This window comes from Pristis pectinata, chromosome 43 (assembly GCF_009764475.1).
Source record: "Pristis pectinata isolate sPriPec2 chromosome 43, sPriPec2.1.pri, whole genome shotgun sequence".
NCBI lineage: Eukaryota > Metazoa > Chordata > Chondrichthyes > Rhinopristiformes > Pristidae > Pristis > Pristis pectinata.
Window position 1 is genome coordinate 1,662,709 of NC_067446.1, and position 23,703 is coordinate 1,686,411.

The 23,703-nt window shown below is 49.0% G+C and overlaps 1 protein-coding gene across 11 annotated transcripts in view; it reads right to left on the reverse strand.

The window, feature by feature from the left end:
* huwe1 (HECT, UBA and WWE domain containing E3 ubiquitin protein ligase 1) overlaps nucleotides 1–23,703 on the reverse strand; it is a 275,712-nt gene that overhangs the window by 112,578 nt on the left and 139,431 nt on the right. For all 11 annotated transcript variants that reach the window (XM_052009021.1, XM_052009019.1, XM_052009022.1 and 8 more), the window contains 10 exons: nucleotides 22,262–22,531; nucleotides 20,253–20,405; nucleotides 18,520–18,647; nucleotides 15,303–15,384; nucleotides 13,962–14,138; nucleotides 10,174–10,348; nucleotides 6,849–7,201; nucleotides 5,098–5,293; nucleotides 2,085–2,252; nucleotides 731–876 (listed from right to left, as the gene is read on the reverse strand). In XM_052009021.1, coding sequence (XP_051864981.1) covers nucleotides 731–876; nucleotides 2,085–2,252; nucleotides 5,098–5,293; nucleotides 6,849–7,201; nucleotides 10,174–10,348; nucleotides 13,962–14,138; nucleotides 15,303–15,384; nucleotides 18,520–18,647; nucleotides 20,253–20,405; nucleotides 22,262–22,531 — 1,848 coding nt within the window. The remainder of the gene's footprint in view (nucleotides 1–730; nucleotides 877–2,084; nucleotides 2,253–5,097; nucleotides 5,294–6,848; nucleotides 7,202–10,173; nucleotides 10,349–13,961; nucleotides 14,139–15,302; nucleotides 15,385–18,519; nucleotides 18,648–20,252; nucleotides 20,406–22,261; nucleotides 22,532–23,703) is intronic.

Consider the following 23,703-nt stretch of genomic DNA (forward strand, 5'->3'; position numbering starts at 1 on the left):
CCTCTGTCTCTGGAAGGCAGCTCAGAACCAGGAAACCAATGCTGCCACCAGATTGAAAGAGAATGTGTTTTCTTTTCACTCATGCTGTGTTTAGATGGGACATGATAATACCCAAGAGTTCATCCTATCCCAGCATTAAACAATGACTGACCCATCCCCCGTCAGTGCAGTATCCCCACCACCCTTACAATGCCAGAGATTTGTTACGCAGCAACAGATCTGTCCCCACCGGTACTGTACCCCAGTGTTATACAGTGACAGACCCGTCCCCACTGGTACCCTACCCCGGTGTTATACAGTGACAGACCCGTCCCCACCGGTACTGTACCCCAGTGACAGACCCGTCCCCACCAGTACTGTACCCCGGTGTTATACAGTGACAGATCCGTCCCCACTGGTACTGTACTCCGGTGTTATATAGCGACAGACCCCTCTCTACCAGTACTGTACCCCAGTGTTATACAGGGACAAACAAATGCAGATTTAAGTGAAAGACCTCCACCCTTCAGAACGGAAGTTCAGCACTGCACCTGCAGACTGTCCCCTCAGCATCTGGTCCTCATCCACCTCCCACCCCCTGCCTGCCCAGTCACCGCCCAGTGTTCAGAGGCTTGCCCACACAAACCTCCACCTTCTTACAGAGACCGGTTGACGCTCAGCACGCTTCACTGCTGCTCCTGGTGCCCTGGACCCCATCCGCCCACCACCTCCCCACATCAGGGTTACTCACGTTGATGGTGAAGCTCTGCTGGGAATCGAAGTCACTGCCTTGGCGGGTCAGCGAGCGGTACTGCTGGTACATGTCATCGCCCACGTCCTGAAGCAGCTGGCTCAGTTCCTGGTTTACACTCACCAGCTTCACTTCAACCTTCTCAGCTGCAGACGGAGAGGAGGGAAAACGGTCACTCAGCAGGAAACATGTTCCTCAGCTCAGAGCCTACGCTGACCACCAGCAACCCATTTCTCGCATTCAGATTGGAGGGCTGTGACTAGAGGTGTCCCACAAGGATTGGTTCTGGGACCTCTGCTTTATGTGATTTTTATTAATGACTTAGATGAGGGGGTAGGAGGGTGGGTTAGCAAGTTTACAGATGACAGAAAGGTCAGTGGTGTTGTGGACAGTGTACAGGATTGTTGAAGATTGCAGAGGGACATGGATAGGATGCAGAGCTGGGCTGAGAAGTGGCAGATGGAGTTCAATCCGGAGAAGTGCGACATGGTACACTTTGGAAGGACAAACTCCAAGGCGGAGTATAGAGTTGATGGTAGGATTCTGGGTAGTGTGGAGGAGCAGAGGGATCTGCGGGTCCATATCCACAGATCCCTGAAAGTTGCCTCACACGTGGGTAGGGTAGTTAAGAAAGCTTATAGGATGTTAGCTTCCTTAAGTCGAGGAATCCAGTTTAAGAGCCGCGAGGTGATGATGCAGCTCTACAAAACTCTGGTTAGACCACACTTGGAGTACTGTGTCCAGTTCTGGTCACCTCACTACAGGAAGGATGTGGAAGTGTAGGAAAGGGTGCAGAGGAGATTTATTAGGATGCTGCCTGGTTTAGAGAGTATGCATTATGAGGAGAGACTAAGGGAGCTAGGGCTTTACTCTTTGGAGAGGAGGAGGATGAGGGGAGACATGATAGAGGTGTACAAAATATTAAGAGGAATAGATAGAGTGGACAGCCAGCACCTCTCTCCCAGGACACTAATGCTCAATACAAGAGGGCATGGCTTTAAAGTAATGGGTGGGAAGTTCAAGGGAGATTTTTAACCCAGAGAGTGGTTGGGGCGTGGAATGCGCTGCCTGGGGCGGTGGTGGAGGCAGGTACATTGGTCAAATTCAAGAGACTGCTAGATAAGCATAGGGAGGAATTTAAGATAGAGGGATATGTGGGAGGAAGGGGTTTGATAGTCTTAGTAGAGGTTTAAAGGTCGGCACAACATTGTGGGCCGAAGGGCCTGTATTGTGCTATGCTGTTCTATGTTCTATGATTTTTACCCTAATACAACCTGAACGCCTTTCATTCTCCAACCTGACTGGACATGCAGGGAGCCGTCACGTGCATAGACAACAGAGCGGAAGGACATACCTTCATCAGGAGCGTGATAAGCCGACAGCGCATTCAGCATGTCGTAAATAACCTCCTTGATCGTGTCCGGGATTGTTGGAAGCGGCGAGGGCTTCACCGGGGTGGTTTTGACTAGCTGCACGGCGTTGGGGCCCTTGATTCGCAAATTCTCGAATTCATCGTCAGAGGCTGAAGTGACAAAGACGGGACAACTTTCAGTTTACTGCTGGAAGCCAGAGGCTAAATAATACATCACTGGAGCAGTCCATTCTGGTCACTGAACACAAGAAAGCTCACCAGCACATCTACTTCCTCAGGAGGCTAAAGAAATCAGTTTGTCCCCTTTGAATCTCACCAACTTTTATCAATGCACCATAGAAAGCATTCTATCCGGATGCATCACGGCTTGGTACGGCAACTGCTCTGCCCAGGACCACAAGAAACTGCAGAGAGTTGTGGACACAGCCCAGCGCATCACGCACACCAGCCTCCCCTCCTTGAGCTCTGTCTTTACCTCTCGCTGCCTTGGTGAAGCAGCCGGCATAATCAAAGACCCCACCCACCCAGGACATTCTCTCTTCTCTCCTCTTCCATCGGGTAGAAGATACAGGAGCCTGAGGGCACGTACCAGCAGGCTCAAGGACAGCTTCTACCCCACTGTGATAAGACTATTGAACGGTTCCCTTATACAATGAGATGGACTGTGACCTCACGATCTACCTTGTTGTGACCTTGCACCTTATTGCACTGCACTTTCTCTGTAGCTGTGATACTTTACTCTGTACTGTTATTGTTTTTAACCTGTACTACATCAATGCACTCTGTACTAACTCAATGTAACTGCATTGTGTAATGAATTGACCTGTACGAGTGGTATGCAAGACGAGTTTTTCACTGGACCTCGGTACAAGTGACAATAATAAACCAATACCAGTACTCACAATGCAGAAAAATTGGTAACTGGTTTATTATTGTCACAAGTACCGAGATGCAGTGTTTGCGTGCCATCCAGACAGATCATGCCATAGGAAAGTACACCAAGGCATAAAAAGAAAGCAGAATATAGTGTTGCAGTTACAGAGAAAGTGCAGTGCAGGCAGACAAATAAAGTGCAAGGGCCACAATGGGGTCGATTGGGAGATCAAGAGTTCGTCCTTCAGATAGGTCGATTCAGGAGTGCGCTAACAGCAGGATAGAAGCTATCCTTGTATTGCTTTGGTTTCTTTTGCCAATACCTTCATTCCATGCTGCCCAGTTCGTGGGAACAGTTTCTCTCTGTCGATCCCTTCACAATTTTAAATTAGACCTCCGAGCACACCCCTCTGTTCCAAAGTGTATCCCCCACCCCCCCTCCCCCCAACATCTGCATCCCCGGAATCGTTCTCATGCAAAGCCTGGCACCAAGTGGACACCATGCTTGAGCCTCCTATGCCCAATCCCCAGCTAAATTTGAGTAAACCTCCCCAAGGCTAAGCAAACCTTCCTGCAAGGACACTGGCTCCAGTTTTCTGGGTCTTTACAGGTACCGTCTCCCCTGGAAATGGTCCCAATGTCCCAGGGCTTCAAAGCCCAGCCTCCTGCCCATCGTTCTGTCCCTGTATTCACTTGTACTAACCTATGTCCACACTCCCTGATGCACAGTACAGGGTATTATCTGAAGACAGAGTCGTAGTCAACCTTTACAGAAAAGATTTACGAGGACGTCACCAGGACTTGAGGGCCTGAGTTATAGGGAGAGGTTGGCCAGGCTGGGTCTTTATTCCTTGGAACGTAGGAGAATGAGTTATAGAAGTGTTTAAAATTATGGGAGGCGTGGATAAGGTGGACGGTAACAGTCTTTTCCCCAGGGTAGGGGAGTCCAGAACTAGGTGGCAGAGGTTTGGGGTGAGAGGGGAAAGATTTAAAAGGGACCCGAGGGGTAACTTTTCCACACAGAGGGTGGTGAGCAGATGGAACGAGCTGCCAGAAGAAGTGGTTGATAAGATTTCTTTATTTGTCACATGTACATCGAAACATAGTGAAATACATCTTTTGTGTAGAGTGTTCTGGGGGGGCAGCCCGCAAGTGTCGCCGCGCTTCCGGTGCAAACATAGCACGCCCGCAACTTCCTGACCTGCACGTCTTTGGAATGTGGGAGGAAACCGGAGCACTCGGAGGAAACCCACGCAGACACGGGGAGAACGTACAAGCTCCTTACAGACAGCGGCCGGAGTTGAACCCAGGTCACTGGCGCTGTAGTGTTACGCTAACCGCTGCACTACTGTGCCTGCCCCACAGGTACAATAGTATCATTTAAGAAGCATTTGGAGGGACAGGAGCTTGGAGGGATATCAGCCGAATGCAGGAAGTTCTGACTAGCTGGGCGGGCAACGTGGTTGGCATGGACTGGTCGGGCTGAAGGGCCTTTATCCGTGCTGTGTTGCTCTAAGAGTCTATGACCACTTTAGAACATAGAAAACCTACGGCACAATTCAGGCCCTTCGGCCCACAAAGCTGTGCCGAACATGTCCCTACCTTAGAAATTACTAGACTTACCCATAGCCCTCTATTTTTCTCAGCTCCATGTACCTATCCAAAAGTCTCTTCAAAGACCCTATTGTATCCACCTCCACCACCGTTGCCGGCAGCCCATTCCATGCACTCACCACTCTCTGAGTAAAAAACTTACCCCTGACATCTCCTCTGTACCCACTCCCCAGCACCTTAAACCTGTGTCCTCTTGTGGCAACCCTTTCAGCCCTGGGAAAAAGCCTCTGACTATCCACACGATCAATGCCTCTCATCATCTTATACACCTCTATCAGGTCCCCCTTCATCCTCCGTCGCTCCAAGGAGAAAAGGCCGAGTTCACTCAACCTGTTCTCGTAAGGCATGCTCCTCAATCCAGGTAGCATCCTTGTAAATTTGCATGATGGAAATCTGTGTTATAGCAGAAGTAGCTGTACGAAGTATTTTAAGGATAAGTGTTGGAAGGTCAAGGCAGATACGACCTCTGGAGCCTGATGTAAAATTAAACACCTCGATGTTAACTTACCGGTCCCATTGCCTCGGGGTGCAGGAAGGGCTATCCTTATGCAGTTCTTTGCCACCTCCGTGAAGATGTCAGGGTTCCTGCAGGCCGCTGGGCCTAGGACCCTCAGGATGTAATTGATCTCTCGGGAGCCCAGGCTCCCCGACACCACGCCGGAGGTCGTGCTGCCAGCCCCGCTGGTGGCAGCCGAACGCACCACCTGGAAGGGAGGGTAAGACCGCCTCAGAACAGGAGCAAACATTACACTGGAGGAGCAGGCAGCACCCAGAGATCGCTTAAAAATGCCATCACTCTCAACATTACACAGCATGTTTAACCTGGTGAAGGGTCTGAAGCGGCTTCGCAGAGATAGTGAGTCACGGATTTCAGCAGAGGTGTTTTCAGGAGAGAACGGGAAAAGGGCGAGGAGTTTTGGGGAATTCCAGAGTCTGGGACTCGAGCCTGACTGTCAATGGTGTGGGTGTTGGAAGTCAGGGACACAGAAGAGGGGTGCAGAGAAGAGGGAAGAGACACATCGAAGAATTTGACGACCATCTATGCTGTTAGATCAATCGGGAGCCAAAACAGAGAGGTGAGCATGGGAGTCGCGTGCGAGCAAGACCCGGATCCAGTGAGGGCAGGGGCTGCAGAAGTCTGGATGTGCTCGGGTCAGCCAGGACAACGAGGGCATTGGCAGTTGAGCCAAGGAGATGGCGACGGGCACCGTGGCACAGCCAGTGGTGTCACAGCGTCCAAGCGCCGGCGACCCGGCTTCGATCCCATCCTCCGGCGCTGTCCATGTGTGAAGTTTGAACTCTTCTGTGATCGCGCGTTTGCCCCACTGGGTGCCCCGGATTTCTCCCACATCCCAACGACGTGTGGGTTAATTGGCCGCTGTAAATTGCCTCCGGTGTTGGGGTAAATGGTAGGACCTGGGAGAGATGACTGGAATGAGGGGAGAATACAAGTCGGGGGACTGGGATTCCTCTACGAGCTGGCATGGATGACGGGCTGAGTGGACTCCGAAGGAAATACAGAAACGGTGTGGGGGTGGCCCGTCTCAGTGACAGGAGTGTTCGGGTGTACGCCATTGCTGTCCTTCCCTGGGTTTTCTCCCCTCTCTCCCCCACTCCTCGCAGAGCACTAACCAACAGATGCGCAACGTGGGACTGGATTGGGACATTTAAGAGCCGCGAGGTAATGATGCAGCTCTACAAAACTCTGGTGAGACCACACTTAAGAGTACTGTGTCCAGTTCTGCTCGCCTCATTTTAGGAAGGATGTGGAAGCATTTGAAAGGGTGCAGAGATTTACCAGGATGCTGCCTGGTTTGGAGAGAGTGCATTATGAAGAGAGACTAAGGGAGCTCGGGCTTTACTCTTTGGAGAGGAGGAGGATGAGAGGAGACATGATAGAGGTGTACAAAATAGTAAGAGGAATAGATAGAGTGGACAGCTAGCGCCTCTTTCCCAGGGCACCAATGGTCAATACAAGAGGGCATGGCTTTAAAGTAATGGGTGGGAAGTTCAAGGGAGATATCAGAGGAAGCTTTTTTACCCAGAGTGTGGTTGGGGTGTGGAATGCGCTGCCAGGGGCGGTGGTGGAGGCAGGTACATTGGTCTAATTCAAGAGATTGCTAGATAAGCATATGGAGGAGTTTAAAATGGAGGGATATGGGGGAGGAAGGAGTTAGACAGTCTTAGGCGAGGTTTGAAGGTCGGCACAACATTGTGGGCCGAAGGGCCTGTATTGTGCTGTACGGTTCTATGGCTTACCTTCTCCATGGTGTGTTTGAGCGTGCAGGGGTCCTCGATGACGTGCCGGAAGAGGAGGGTGACGAGCGGGGTGAAGCCGTTGAAGCCGGAGCCCTGGGTCAGGCTCAGGATCATGCGGGTGCTGCCCAGCTCGGCAAACATCAGGGCACACTTGTGCTCACGGGTCAGCCGCAGGCAGAGGCGCAGCGTGGCATGCAGGGTGTCCGGGTCCACCGGCACGCTGATCATGCTGACGCATGAGCGGATCAGCACGGTCATCTGCTCCTCCGTCAGTCCCTGGATGACAATGTCGTTGGCCTTCACCTCCTCCCTCTGCTCCTTCTCCGCTGTGGGCTCGGGTGGAGGTTCCGCATCTTAAAAAGAAATATTTTTGTTTTACAAAGAGCGACAAATTTTGTTTTCACAAATTGTCATAGAACAGAGGGACCTAGGTTACAAGTACAAGGCTCCTTGAAAGTGGAGTTACAGGTACACAGGTGTATTGTGGAGGGCCGTGGCTGTCACGTGACAACACTGCCCCTACCTGGTCGGAAGACACACCACTGTCAATCAGGGTTTGGCCCCACCCTACCCATCAGTGCACACCTGACCATTGACCTTTGTAAATTAACTGGGCTGGACCCCACCCCCAGCCCTCCAGCAGTATAAAGAGTGCCTGTTCTCTTTGATTGCTCTGAGGGATTCATCCCAGGCTGAGGAAACGTGGAACGGCACTGGAGAGATCGTTGGTAAGGTGTGCACTGTCAATGGGGTTAGGAGCGTTCTAGTTGGTATTCCCGGTAGCGTAGAGCCATGCCTGCACTGAGTCAAGGGGTGGCGGGTATCATATTGTTTTTCCTTGATTATCTGTACCCAGTTCGTTGTGTGTGCATGTGTGTATTTTACCCTTGTTGTGATTTTCCCACACTCACTATAACCAGTGCGCACGCGTGTGTGTTGTTCCTGTTACCTTCTCCCCACGTTTGTCTTTGTAAATAACTCATCTAAGACTGTGTTCAGAGTCCTTGTCCTTCGAGACCTCAAATCTGTTTCACAACAACAGTGTGGTGAAGAACACTTCTGGCACGCTGGACTTCGCCAGTCAGGGCACTGAGTATAGAAATTGGAAGGTTATGTTCGTAGTTGTACAGGACGCTGGTGAGGCTGCACCTTGGGAGTACTACGTTTGGTTTTGGTCACTACATTATAAGGAAGGATGTGATTAAACAGGAAACAGTGCAGTAAAGATTTACAAGGATGTTGTTAGGTCTCAAGAGACTGAGTTATAGGGAGGGGTTGGACAGGCTGGGACTTTATTCCTTCGAGTGTAGGAGCCTGAGAAGTGACCTTACAGACGTGTATAAAATCATGAGGGGCATAGATAGGGTGAATACACTCAAGTCTCTTTCCCAGGGTTGGGGAATCAAGAACTAAATGTTTAAGGTGAGAGGGGAAAAATGTAAATCTGAACTTGTGGGGCAACTTTATTTTACAACACAAAGGGTGGTACGTATGTGGAATGAGCTGCCAGAGGAAGTGGTTGAGACAGGTACAACAACTTTTAAAAGACAGTTGGACAGGTAACGTATTGGAAAGGTTTAGAAAGTTGCGGGCAAAATGCTGGCAGGTGGGACATCATGGTCGGCATAGACCAGTTGGGCCGAAGGGCCTGTTTTCTCTGTATGGCTACGACCAAAGCACGGACTGGCAAATCACGAACTCAGCCCTCAAACGCAACACAACTGGCTGCTACTGCCTCACAGCCCCAGTGAGCCAGATTCCACAAGACATCAGAGCAGAATTAGGTCATTCAGCCCATCGAGTCTGCTCCGCCATTCAATCATGGCTGATTTTTCTTTTCTGAACCCCATTCTCCTGCCTTCTCCCCACGACCCCCTTATCAACCAAGAATCCAGCAATCGCTGCCTTAAATACGCCCAATAACATGGCCTCCAGAGCCCTGCGTGGCAACCAATTCCACAGACTGACCACTCTCTGGCTGAAGAGATTCCTCCTCATCTCAGTTCTGAAGGGATGTCTCTTTATTCTGAGGCCTTTCAGTCCCTCAATCCTGTTCTGGCCTTCAACCATCGATCTGCGACTCATTGAGAATGAACCTGCCCATAGCTCCAGTATTGGGCGATCTGGGTGATGCAGCGGCACAGCAGGTAGTGCCGCTGCCACATGGCCACATGGCTCTAGCCAATCCAGGTTCGATCCCAACCCCGGCAGCTGCCTGTGTGGCGTTTGCACATTCTTCCTAAGACCACATAGGTTTCCCCCGGGTGCTTCTGTTTCCTCCCATGTCCCAGAGATGTGTGGGAGCCGTTGGGTTAATTGCTTCATGTCATTTAGACCCAGTGGAGATGGAAGGCCAGAGAATCAGGGTGAGTTCACAAGATAAAGGAGTAGAATTAGGCCATTCGGCCCATCGAGTCTGCTTCCCCACTTCACCATGAGCTAAATTATTCTCTCATCTAGCCCCAATTCCTGGCCTTTTCCCCATATCCCTTTATACCCTGACTAATTAGATACCTATCAATCTCCTCCTTAAACATCCCCAATGATCGGGTCTCCACAGCTGTACGTGGCAACGAATTCCATAAATCCACGACCCTCTGGCTAAAGAAATTTCTCCTCATCTCTGTTCTAAACGGGTACCCTCTAATTCTAAGACTGTGCCCTCTAGTCCTGGACTCACCCACCAAAGGAAACAGCTTAGCCACATCTACTCTGTCCAGTCCCTTCAACATTCGAAATGTTTCTGAGGGCCCGTCTCATTCTTCTGTACTCCAATGAGCACAGTCCAAGAGCTGACAAACACTCCTCATATGTAAGCCCTTTCATTCCGGGAATCAACTTCGTAAGTTGAGAGGGGAACAGGACTGCTGAGATGCTCCGAAAGCAACCATAGACTCCTTCAGTGGCGCGAGGTGACACAAAATCCACTGCGAGGGGGTCTGAGCCTTAAACATTCTCAAGATGGATGCTTGGAATTCGTTGCAACTTACAGCTGTGGAGGCCCGATCATTGGGGGTGTGTAAGGAAGAGATTGATAGGTATCTAATTAGTCAAGGTATCAAGGGATATGGGGAAAAGGCTGGGAACTGGGGCTAGATGGGAATAGTTGAGCTCATGGTGAGGTAGCGGAACAGACTCGATGGGCCGAACGGCCTACTTCTGCTCCTTTGTCTTGTGATCTCTCCGCGCACAAAAAAACCTGCCATCCCACGACCCAGCATCCCGGCAGTGCAGCCCCTGCCTGACGCAGGTAGACCAAAGCCTCACTGTGTGCACTGAGCCACCGACCAGCGTGCGTCAGGCTGTTTGTTGCTGGACAGCTTACCGTTGGTTTTCTCTTCACTGGGTTTTGGCTCGGGTTCTGGTTCTTTCCCCTCCTCCAGGGTCTTCTCCAGGTCCTGGACAAACTGGGAGCTGCTGGTTTTGGAGTTGGGCTCCTTCCGGGGCAGGCGCTGCAAAGTCAACATCACCGGCCGCCTGTTTCCAGTCTCTTCGTTCACCTGAAGAGGTGAGGAACAGCACAGAGCAGGTGAGGACAATATTATAAACAGAAACCATGGTGCATTTCTTGTCCAGGTGCTTTACAGCCCTTGAACTGCTTTTGAGGTGCAGATATTGCTGTAACAAAAGCAGCAGCTGATTTAGGAACTGCAAGCTCCCACAGACAGAAATGTGACGTTGGTGAGACCACAACTGCATTGCGTGCAGTTCTGGTCACCCAGCTGTAGCAAGAACGGCATTTGGCTGGAAAGGGTGAAGAAAGATTTCACGCGGATATGACTGGGACTGGAGGGCTCGAGTTGTAAGAAGAGACTGGATAGGCTGGAACATTTTTCCCCTGGAGTGAAGGAGGCCGAGGGGTGACCTTATAGAGGTTATGAGGGGCGTATACAAGGTGGACGGTCAGTCTTTTTCCCCAGGGTAGGGGAGTCTAAAACTGGATGGCATGGGTTTAAGGTCAGAGTGGAAAGATTTAAAAGGGACCCAAGGGACAACTTTTTTCACACAAGTGGTGGGTATATGGAATGAGCTGCCAGAGCAAATGGTAGAGGCAGGTACCATTTCAATGTTTGAAAGACATTTGGACGGGTACACGGATCGAAAAGATTGAGAGGGATATGGGCCAAAAACAGGCAAATTGGACAAGCTCAGACAGACATGGTTGGCATGGACAAGCTGGGCTGAAGGGCCTGTTTCTGTGCTGTGTTACTCTATGACTCCATGACTCAATGACAAGATTAGCCAGTTTAAGCGAGAATGGCTGCAGGAGAAATATTCATCAGCACATTGGGGATACAGCGGCCATAAGATCACTATGGGATGTAGCCAAGACCTCAGTTTTACATCTCAACCAAAGACAGCACTTCCGAGAAGACTGTAATCCCTCAGTGCTGCACTGAACGTACAGTCCTGGGTTTTGTGCTCAAGTGTCCCATGTGGGACTTGAACCTACCCCTTCCTCAGGTCAAGGAGGGTGACCCACTGAATCAGTCCTAATATTGTCGGTTAAAGTCAAGTGCCGGAGAGGGGTAAATGTGTGACGTGAATGAACCCACCACTACCATAGCCATTATCTGAAGGTTTAATAGGCATGGACTCTGCAACAGAAGACATTCATCCTCTCTGCTCCAAGCTCCTGTTTCAAACTAGTCTCCTCCTCCCTCCATTGCCTGACCCGTCTCGTTCTTCTCCCCCCTCCAGCCTCGCCTTATGGACACCTGTTGTTCATCTCCGTCACTCCACATGGGAATGAATACATCTTTTCTGCATTCTGACTGCAGTTTCTCTCGAATCCGCAACCAGTTTGACTCGTGGCCATCCTTTACCACTGGCCCCTTAGTTTCAAATTCCACTCGCACTGGTTGTGACCACAAGGCCATATCCACCCCATCAAACCTCTTCACAATGTTTAAGACATCTGTCAGATCACTCGTCAGGGTCTCCTTTCCCAAGGAGTTGCAGCCTATCCAGCAGTCGTCTGGTTACTGCAGTTCCACTTTTAACAAGTGATGGCAAGTTTGTCTCCTTTCACTCCCAATTTGATTGTGGGAACAATGCACTTTTAGGGACAAACTGTGGAAACAGGTCCTTTGGTGCTGTGAATCCAACCATCAAGCACTCATTTTGCAATGATCCTGTTTTGTTCTCCCCACATTCCCATCAACTCACCCTACCCCTCAGATTCTACCATTCATCTACACTCCAGAGGCAATTTACAGCGGCCAGTAAGCCCACAGACCTGCATGTCTTTGGGATGTGGGCAGTGAACAGCAGCACCCAGGGGTCGAGATTGAATTGGGGTCTCTGCTGCTGTGTGGCAGCCGTTCACAATCCCCATCACAGATTGCTGACAACTGTGATCGAGATCTCTTGGCCTTCGTAGCTTCCAGTCAGGGGACCTCCCAACTCCCAAAACACAGTTGAAAAAAAGACCGCCTGCCCATCCTTCCTTCACCCTTCAGTGAGTCCAGTTATCTCAGATCAGAGGTCTCGTCTGCAAGTGCATCCAGTCATCTCAAGACCTCTGCCTGCACAGGAGCGGGACAATCAGCGTCTCAAGCTTGTTCTCCCATTCTTTGGCAGATCCGTGCCCTACGTCAAAGAGGCATTTGGACAGGCACTTACGTAAGCAAGGCATAGAAGGACACAATCCTAATGTGCGCAAATGGGATAAGCACAGGTGGGCAGAAGGGTCAGCATGGACGTGGTGGGCCAAAGGGACCGTTTCCGTGCTGTACAACTAAAGCAGTGCCACCCCCTCCGTGTGACAGCAGTTTGGGTAACAGAAATTCGCCCCTAACGGAATTCACAAAAAATAAAAACTTGCTTGTACAGAACTTGAGAGAATAAACTCACATAAACAAAAAGTTAAAGAAGAAACAAATTGCCAATTTTTGTCAAGGGTCTGCACTGCAGAAAATTGTGACACAGACGGTTTTCTAGGAACTCAATCCTCCTTTGTGCAGGGCTGTATTGTACCTTTGTTCCAAAAGTCTGATTCTTTTTTTTGATATCACCCACCCATGGACGTAGAACACTACAGCACAGTACAGGCCCTTTGGCCCAAAATGTTGTGCCGACATTTTACCCTGCTCTAAGATCTATCTAACCCTTCCCTCCCACATCGCCCCCTATTTTTCTATCATTCATATGTCTACCTAAGAGTCTCTTAAATGTCCCTAATGTATCTGCTCCCACAACCTCTGCCGGCAGTGTGTTCCATGCACCCACCACTCTCTGTGTAAAAAAACAAACTTACCCTTGACATCCCCCTTATACCTTCCTCGAATCACCTTAAAATTATGTCCCCTCACGTTGGCCATTGTCACCCTGGGAAAAGTCTCTGACTGTCCACTTGACCTATGCCTCTTGTACACCTCCATCAAGTCACCTCTCATCCTCCTCCTCTCCAAAGAGAAAAACCCCAGCTCGCTCAACCTATCCTCATAAGACATGCTCTCCAATCCAGGCAACATCCTGGGAAATCTCCTCTGCGCCCTCTCTAAAGCTTCCACATCCTTCCTATAATGAAGCGACCAGAACTGAATACAATACTCCAAGTGTGGTCTGACAAGAGTTCTACAGAGCTGCAACATCACCTCACAGCTCTTGAAGTCAGTACCCCTACTGATGAAGGCCAACACTCCATATGCCTTCTTAACAACCCTATCGACCTGCGCGGCAACCTTGAGGGATCTATGGAAGTGGATCCCAAGATCCCTGTTCCTCCACACTGCTAAGAGTCCGGACATTAACCTTGTATTCTGCTTTCAAATTTGATCTCCCAAAGTGTATCATGTCACACTTTTCCAGGTTGAACTCCATCTGCCACTTCTCAGCGTAGGTCTGCATTCTATTAGCCATTGTCACACTGGGGAAAAAGTCTTTAGCCTGGGTAGTTTTTTTTGTGTTAACTATTTTGTGTTATCAGCTCCCAATGACGTGGCTTTGATTTTAAAATTATGCTCTGCCTGGCCACAACTCCACCTGAATGCTGATGTCCTCCCCCATTGATCCCGTTCCACACATGCACTGCTCCCTTCCACCTCCGAAGCCCACGCGACTTTGGCTCCCTTTCTCCGGGCAAGCGGTGGGTGTTTTTGGCACATTTACCTGCACCATGGTGTTGAACTGCACGGTGTACCTCCGCCGGCCGGCTGTGAACCGCACGCTGGTCTCCCCCATCCTCCACGCCGCGTCGATGGTGCTGTTGTTGCTGGCGCTGTAACTGCACCAACGCCCCGATCGGTCATCAAACCAGCGCCAGTTATTCCCTGTTGGTTGTAGGAACTATACGGGGGAAGAAAATGGGCAGATTATTATCTAGATGGGGAGAAAATTCAAAGTACAGAAGTGCAAAGGGACTTGGGGGTCCTCGTACAGGATACCCTAAAGGTTAACCACGAGGTCGGATCGGTGGTAAGGAAAGTGAATGCTATGTTGGCATTTATTTCGAGAGGTATAATGTATAAAAGTAAGGAAGTGTTGATGAGGCTCTATGGGGCACTGGTGAGACCTCATTTGGAATACTGTGCGCAGTTTTGGGCCTCTTATCTTAGGGAAGATGTACTGATGTTGGAGAGGGTTCAGAGGAGATTTACGAGGATGATTCCCGGAACGAAAGGGCTGACATACGAGGAGCGTTTGTCAGCTCTTGAACTGTATTTATTGGAGTACAGAAGAATGAGAGGGGACCTCATAGAAACATTGTGAATGTTGAAAGGACTGGACAGAGTAGATGTGGCTAAGCTGTTTCCCTTGGTGGGTGAGTCCAGGACTAGAGGGCACAGTCTTAGAATTAGAGGGTACCCGTTTTGAACAGAAATGAGAAATTTCTTTAGCCAGAGGGTCGTGGATTTATGGAATTCTTTGCCACATACAGCTGTGGAGGCCCGATCATTGGGGATGTTTAAGGAGGAGATTGATAGGTATCTAATTAGTCAAGGTATCAAGGGACATGGGGATAAGGCGGGAAATCGGGGCTAGATGGGAATAGTTTAATTTAGCTCATGAAGCAGACTCGATGGGCCAAATGGCCTACTTCTGCTCCCTTGTTTTGTAATCTTGTGAATTAATGCATAAATAATGCTGAGTTGTGTTCATTTTCTAATTCTTCACTGCAGCCAGCTTGCTTTCCTGTTTTTTTTGGCAAGACCACTGTCTAAAGGTTCACAGTTGCCTTGTTATAATGACTAAATATTCTCTGTGTGGCCAGATTCTGCTCTAACTCCATCTGCAAGTTTGTAGATGACACCCCCACAGTGAGCTGAATCTCAAGCAACAATGAGTCAGGGTAGGGTAAGGAGATAAGAGAGCCTTGGGATTTAAGGACATGGGCTAAGCATAAACGAGATACCCCTCCAGCAGTGCAGCACTCTCTCACTGGGACTCAAAAGGGAAGAGTGCTCCTTGCTCAGCACAACTGTCGAACCCTGTGAAATATTCAACACTCACCTTGTTCATCTGTGCTCTCCTCTTCGAGGACACCGACATCTTCTCATAGAAGTCGATTAACAGCAGAACGGGAGTAATCCACCTGGAAGAGGTTGGGGGGAGGGGATGCAGGGAAGAGAAAGAGGAGAGTCAAGAGGAACTCTGCTTCAGGGCTCAGATCTGAAAGTCAAATGCGCTGAAGTAACACGGTGGAGTCCTGCTGCAAAGCGCCAAGTCATTTTCTCTACGGTGCAAGAAACAACAAGCCAGAAGCAGGAAGAAACCAGTTGTGCGCAGAATGCCAAGCGAAATTCTGAGCGTCTGCAGTTGTTGATCTTAGCATGATAGCTTTAAGCATTCATCAAAACGATTTTATTTAATTCTTCCTAAAGTTGTTTTGACAAAATAATCCACACTTTTAGATACAATGCAAAGCTCAGGTCTATTATTAAAAAAAAAGGCAGCGGAGAAGGTGCATAAATCATCACAAAGGATTGATATTTAAACTGAGGTTGTCATTATCAAGAAGAATTGAACAGGTAGGATGTACTGGAATTCTGAGGTGACCAGGAGATGGAAGGATAGGCTCAGGATGCTCCTTGGACGAATTGACAAGACAATTCGCTAATAAATCTAATCTGGAGGGATCTCTGTATCCCAACTGTGGCAGGAGAGGGAAGCTCATTGCCATAGAGAGGGAGCTTGGGGAAAAACAAACACTGGCATGAACCAGCTGGGGTAACGATCAGTTCTTTTGAGTGAAGTATTTGATAATTAAATCATTCGCTCCATTTCTTGGACCCACTGGGTTGGCTTCATACAACAGCTTGAACCCAATGAAAAGTAAAAAAAAAACCACAATGCTGGAAATCTAAATAAAAACGGAAAATGCGAGAAAGACTCAGCAGGTCAGGCAGCAGCTGTGGAAAGAGAAACAGTTAATGTTTTGGGCCTGGGACCTTTTATCAGACTTGGAGAGAAAACAAGCTAGTTTCAGGTAGCAGAGAAACGGGGGCGAATCAAGGGGAATATTGCTGATCGGTGAAACGGATGACCGTCGAATATAGAACACAGAACAGTACAACACAGGAACAGGCCCTTCGGCCCACCAGGTTATGACAGTCTAATTAATCTGGTAATTAAACCCCTAACTAAACTACTCCCTTCTGCCATCACAATGTTCATATGCCTCCATTCCCTGCACATTCAAATGCCTATCTAAGACACTCTTAAATGCCTCTATCGAATTTGCCTCCACTACCACCCCTGGCAGCACATTCCAGGCACCAACCACACTCTGTGTAAGATAAAACTTGCCCCATACATCTCCTGTAAATTTACCCCCTCCCACCTTAAATGCATGCCCTCTGGCATAAGACACTTCAACCCTGGGGAAAAAGATACTGGCTGTCTACTCTATCTCTGCCTCTCATAATCTTATAAACCCCTCAGGTCTCCCCTCAGCCTCTGACGCTCCAGAGAAAACAACCCAAGTTTGTCTTGCCTCTCCTTATAGCTCATGCCCACTAATCCAGGCAGCATCCTGGTGAAACTCTCCTGCACCCTCTCCAAAGCCTCCACGTCCTTCTTGTAATGGGGTGACCAGAATTGAATGTGGTCTAACCAGATTTTTACGATGTTTTATATGGTGTGCAGTTCTGGTCACCATACTATAAGGAGGAAGTAATTAAGATAGAGGGTGCAGAAAAGATTCACAAGTATGTTGCCAGGACTGGAAAGTTTATGCGGAGAGACTGGATAGGCTAGGGCTCTTTTCCCGACAGTGAAGGGGGCTAAGAAGAGACCTTAGAGGTTTATAAAATCATGAGGGGCAGAGATAAAGTGGACGGTCACAGCCTTTCTCCCCCCAGGGTAGAGGAGTCTAAAGCTAGAGAGCATCTTTTAGGATGAGAGGGGAAAGATTTGAAGGGGACCTGAGGGGCATGTTTTTCCAAAACAGAGGGTGGTGAGTGTATGGAAGGAGCTGCCAGAGGAGATGGTAGCGGTGGGTACAATTACCATGTTTAAAAGATGTTTAGACAGATTTATGGATAGGAAAGGTCACAAAGGATTTCGAACCATAGAACACGACAGCAGAGAAAACAGGCCATTCAGCCCTTCTAGACTGTGCCGAAACTTTATTCCGCTAGTCCCACTGACCTGCACTTGGTCCATAACCCTCCAGACCTCTCCCATCCATGTATCTATCCAATTTATTCTTAAAACTTAAGAGTGAGCCCGCATTTACCACGTCAGATGGCAGCCCGTTCCACACTCCCACCACTCTCTGAGTGAAGATATTCCCCCTAAACCTTTCCCCTTTCACCCTAAAGCCATGTCCTCTCGTACTTATCTCTCCTAATCTTGGTGGAAAGAGCCTACTCGCATTTACTCTGTCTATACCCCTCATAATTTTGTAAACCTCTATCAAATCTCCCCTCATTCTTCTACGCTCCAAGGAATAAAGTCCTAACCTGTTCAATCTTTCCCTGTAACTCAACTCCTGAAGACCCGGCAACATTCTAGTAAATCTTCTCTGCACTCTTTCAATCTTACTGATATCTTTCCTATAGTTAGGTGATCAGAACTGCACACAATACTCCAAATTTGGCCTCACCGATGTCTTATGCAACCTCACCATAACATCCCAACTCCTATACTCAATACATTGATTTATGAATGCCAGGATGCCAAAAGCCTTCTTTACAAAATAGGACGAGCTCAGGAAGGCACCTTGGTCAGCGTGGACGGGTTGGACTGAAAGGCCTGTTTCCGTGCTGTGTGGCTGTGTGAGTCGAAGACCTCTCTTTTCTAGTTCTGATGAAGGGCCCCAGACCCAAAACACTGAACTGTTTCACTCTCCACAAATGCTGGCTGACCAGGTGAGTGCTTCTAGCAATGCCTGTTTGAACCAGGTGCAAAAAAAACAGCATAGAAAGCCTGAACTCAAGTAGGAGACTGTTCTTTCTTGTAAAAAGTGTGTTTAATTTAGGTTTTTCTTGAGAATGCTGCTTATCTGATGCTCTGTGCCTGTGATGCTGCTGCAAGTAAGTTTTTCACTGCACTTGTGCATATGACAATGAACTCGACTTTGACTTTAAGACACTCGGGGAAGAGAATAGAGGGCACTTATCTGAGTGTGAATAATGTTCCAGCTGGAATTCTTGTAGGAGAAAACTGGCCAGAAGGTGAACAAAAGGCATTAATTTTGCACACCTCCCCCACCTTGAGCACTTACTTGGGTGTGTGCACTTCCTTCTGCTCCTTGGCAGCCTGAAGACAAGGCTGGGCCACCTCCAGCAACTTAATTAAGACGTCCAGTATACCACTCGTCTCCACAATCCTGGCGCAGGTCAGCTTGAGTTCCTGTAATGAGAAGCAAGTGGTTAAGGAGCAGAGTTCCCCGGCTCAAGGTGGCAAAGCAGAGCCCGGAGCAGCAACAGTCTTTCAAGCTGCCCAGCTCCCAGTATTTAGACCATAAGACAGAGGAGAAGAATTAGGCCATTCGGCCCATCAAGTCAGCTCTGCCATTTGATCATGGCAAGATTATTCCCCCTTAACCCCATTCTCCTGCCTTCTCCCTGTAACCTTTGATACCCCTACTAATCAAGAACCTAGCAACCTTTGCTTTAAATACACCCAATGAGACTTGGCCTCGACAGCTGTCTGTGGCGATGAATTCCACAGATTCACCACCCTCTGGCTAAAGAAATTCCTCATCTCTGTTCTAAAGACGTGTCCTTCCATTCTGAGGCCGTGCCCTCTGGTCCCGGACTCTCCCACTGATGAAGACATCCTCTCCACATCCACTTTATCCACGCCTTTCAACATTCACATGATATGAATGAGTTCCCCTCTCATCCTTCTAAACTTCAGCGAGTAGAGTTGAGGGGAATGTGGGGAGGATAAAACGGATCAGGGTAGCATTCGCACAGTTGGTCAGCCCGGTCTCGGTGGGACAAAGGCTGGGTACTGCTCCCCCCCACCCCGCTTGCTCTCTCTTCACTGCTGCTTTTGTGATCCTCTCCCACACTCTGTTTTTTGTTTATTTCCAACTTACGAACAGTTTGGGTTGTGAACAGTCCCCAGGAACGGAACCCTGTCGCAACCTGCGACCACCTGCATCCTGCAAGGCTTCTTTCGAATTCCCAATCCATCAGAAAAAAATAAAATGAAACGTAGAACGTGCTGCCAGGGCAGGTGGAAGAAGTAGATATGAAAGCAACATTTAAGAGACACTTAGAGAGGAACAGGCAGGGAATAGAGGGATATGGACCAGGTACAGGAAAATGGGATTACTAGATTGGCATTTTGGTCGGCATAGACATGGTGGGCTGAAAGGCCTGCTCCTGTGAACCACAGAACACTACAGCACAGAAAACAGGCCATTCGGCCCTTCTAGTCTTGTGCCGAAACTTTATTCCGCTTGTCCCATTGACCTGCACCCAATCCATAACCCTCCAGACCTCTCCCGTTCATGTATCTGTCCAATTTATTCTTGAGAGTGAGCCCGCATTTACCTCGTCAGATGGCAGCTCATTCCACACTCCCACCACTCTCTGAGTGAAGAAGTTCCCCCTAAACCTTTCCCCTTTCACCCTAAAGCCACATCCTCTCATATTTATCTCTCCTAATCTAGGTGGAAAGAGCCAACTCACATTTACTCCGTCTATACCCCTCACAATGTAATGTTCTACAACTACTGAAAACCACCCAAGCCCAATGAGAGATAATATTCCTTTATAATCTGCTGAGCAGTTGGCAGATGTATTTTAACATTTCCTGCCATCTTACCCCCCCCAGCCCCTGAAACTGGAGAACAGACTCCAACACACTGCACTGGGATGAAAAGTGACAGCTATCAATACAGCGCTCCTTGCATCCGTCATTCCCACGATAACGTTTCATCAGTCCCTCACCCCAAGCAATGGGCCCACCGGCTCCAAAGGACACAGGACAGGAAGCTCGTACCTCGAACAGCAGCGTAAGCAGCAGGATCCTGGTGGCGAGGTTGGAAGCTTGCGGCAGTGTGGCCATCTGGCTCGTCCATTCTGCCACCGTCTTGGTGTCACTCGTGGTCAAGGGCAGTGCTGCTTTGATGAGGACATTGGCGGCTTCCCATACCTGTGGAGAGAAGCAGTGTCGACCTGAATGGAACCCTTCGAACAATCCAATTCCCGCCCCAGTGAAGCCACAAGGCAGAATTTCAGATTTTGGGTGGATAAGCAAAATCCCCCAATGCCAAAATACCAGACTTTTCGCCCGAACTTTAGCTTGAAATAACTGTGAAGGTGTAAAATGGAATTAAAAACTAATTACCCAGCAGGGTGCAAGAGAAACACAGGTGACATTTCAGGTCAAGGACCTTTTTGTCAGAACAAAGATTTTGTTCTTCCAGCATTTTCCCATCTTTTGCAGCTTGCCGATTTCCAACTACAACTGAACAGAAATCCTGTACGTAATTCACTGCCTGTCAGTATCACTGGCCCACAGACAGTGACGTGAAGCAAATTTATGAAGCATTCCCTTTTTTTCGGTCTGAATTTGCTCTGGGGGACAGTTTGCTGGCCAAAGGCCCAAATTGGTAAATGTTGGGAGAGATATGGTGCCGGTTAATGACAGAGTTTCAGAGTAACTTAATTCTTTTCTTCCCCCCTCAGGTCTGATGAAGGTCCCTCATCGTAAACATGAACTGTTTCTCTTTCTCCACAGATGCTGCCTGACCTGCTGAGTTTTCCCAGCATTTTCCATTTTCTTTAACGTTCGCCAACATACCCAAGTCTAGCCCTCCAGGTAAGTCTCCAATACCTTACCACTTAAAGCTTATTAGACTGGCCTAGCAGCTTAATGGCAAGAAAACTCTGCATTAAGCCAATGATTCATCCTATCAGACACTCACATTGTCCTACAAATTCTTCCCCTCCCCACCCCCCACCATCTTCCCTGAAGCTCAAAACCTACTCACATCTCTCCCCTCCCCAGTTCCGAAAGGTCACAAGCCCGAAGCTTTGACTACCTCTCTCCTTTCACAGATGCTGCCCAACTTGCTGAGAGTTTTTCCAGCATTTTTGTGACGTTTCGCAAGTCAGACCAACAACAGCAAAAACAATTGTCAATTCCCCTTCCCCACAGAAAGCATCCCATCCTGACGCATCGTGGCTTGGTACGGCAACTGCTCTGCCCAAGACCGGGAGAAACTGCAGAGAGTTGCGGACACAGCTCAGCACATCACGGAAACCAACCTCCCCTCCACGGACCGTCTGCATTTCCAGCTGCTTCAGGAAAGCAGCCAACGTAATCAAAGACCCGTCCCATCCCGGACATTCTCTCGTCTCCCCTCTTCAATGGGGCAGGAGATACAAAATCCTGAAAGCACGTACCACCAGGCTTAAGAAAGCTTCTATCCCGCTGTTATAAGACTATCAAACGGCCCCCTAGTACGTTAAGATGGACTCTTGACCTCACAATCAAACTCGTCATGGCCCTTGCACCTTATTGTGTGCCTGCACTGCACTTTCTCAGTAACTGCAACACTACGTTCTGCATTCTATTTTCCTTTTGTACTACCTGGGCAGGCACGGTAGTGCAGCGGTTAGCATAACGCTTTACAGCGCCAGTAACCCGGGTTCAATTCCAGCCACTGCCTGTAAGGAGTTTGTACGCTCTCCCCGTGTCTGCGGGGGTTTCCTCCGGGTGCTCCGGTTCCCTCCCACATTCCAAAGACGTACGGGTTAGGAAGTTGTGGGCGTGCTATGTTGGCGGCGGAAGCGTGGCGACACTTGCGGGCTGCCCCCAGAGCACTCTACACAAAAGATGCATTTCACTGTGTGTTTCGCAGTACATGTGATTAATAAAGAAATCTTATTGATGTATGGAATGGCCTGTCTGGGTGGCATGCAGCACAAACTTTTCACTGTATCTCAGTACACGTGACAATAATAAATCAATTGCCTCTAAAACTGGTAAATGCAGAGACTCACCTGCTCCACAACCTGCTTCAGAATCAGGTCCCTGTAGTCGGCTCCATTGCGTTTGACAGCGGTCATGATCAGATCGCAGACGCGGTACACCGTGTCTGGCAGCTCGTCCAGCAGGTGAAAGCACCCCGGCAGCATCTTCTCTGTGAAGGTGTTCAGCTCGTCAGGCTCCAGGGGCTCCGCGTCCTGGTACCTCTCCAGGCTCTTCACTTCCTCCTCCTCTTGCTTCTCGCGCGCCTTGCGCTCCTCCTCCTCCTTGCGACGGGCTGCTTCCTGGGGAGAGGAACGGCGGCGAAGTGAGAACAGGCGGCAGGACGCACGGGGCAAGCCGTGCGTGTTGGTTCGCACAGGAGGATCCGAGATCAGAGGAGGTCACATCCAGTTATACCCACATGTAAAGATTACTGTTGTGTTGGGAGTGATAAAGTTAAACTTAAAAGGGTTGCAATACAGAGGCAATGCCAGAGTGGGAATAATGGGGTAACTTTATCAAACAAGCTTGAAGATACAAGCTCGAGGTTGTCCATACAATTAACTACGCTTTATTTTTCCTGGAGATATTACCCTGCTTTTATTGGGAGAAATTTCTGAACGGTCCATGAACAAACACTGCCTCGTTATTCCTTTTTTTTGCACAATTTATTTTGTAACTTATAGCAATTTTATGTTTCTGCACTGTACTGCTGCTGCAAAACAACAAATTTCACGTCACGTAAGACAGTGATAATAAACCTAATTCTGAATCCTGAGTCAATCAACTTTGCTTCCCGGGCAATCTAACCTGCCTGCTGAGAGACCATCCCTCCTGCAACTTCACAGCATTCCCATTGGATGCGTCGATCTGGAATGTACCGCCTGAGAGGCTGGGGATAGATCAACAACACCACAGGTTGGTACAGCAACGGCTCTGCCCAAGATGGCAAGAAACTGCCGGTTGTGAACGCAGCCCAGCCTCCCCTCCGCTGATTCCGGAAAGCAGCCAACATAATCGAGAACCCTTCCCACCCCATTGAGCAGAAGATACAAATGTTTGAAAGCACGTACCACCAGGCTCAAGGACAGCTTCTATCCCGCCGTTATCAGACTCTCGAATGGACCTCTCACACGCTAACAGATGAACTCTCGATCTTGCAATCTACCTTATCGTGGCCCCTGCACCTTATTTGTCTACCTGCGCTGCACTTTCTCTGCAGCTGCACCACTATATTGTTTTTACTTTCCTTTTGCACTACCTCAATGTACTTATGCATGGAATGATCTGTCTGGATGGCAAGCAAACAAAAGCTGTTCACCGTATCTCAGTACACGTGATAATCATAAACCAATTCTCAAAGTTAGCATGGACATGGGGAAAAAAAAGACAAGAATGAGGCCAATGGGAAATCTCCTTCAAAGCCTAGAAGGTTACAATGGCTGAACGGTTCTTTTCCAAAGTAGAAATTAAA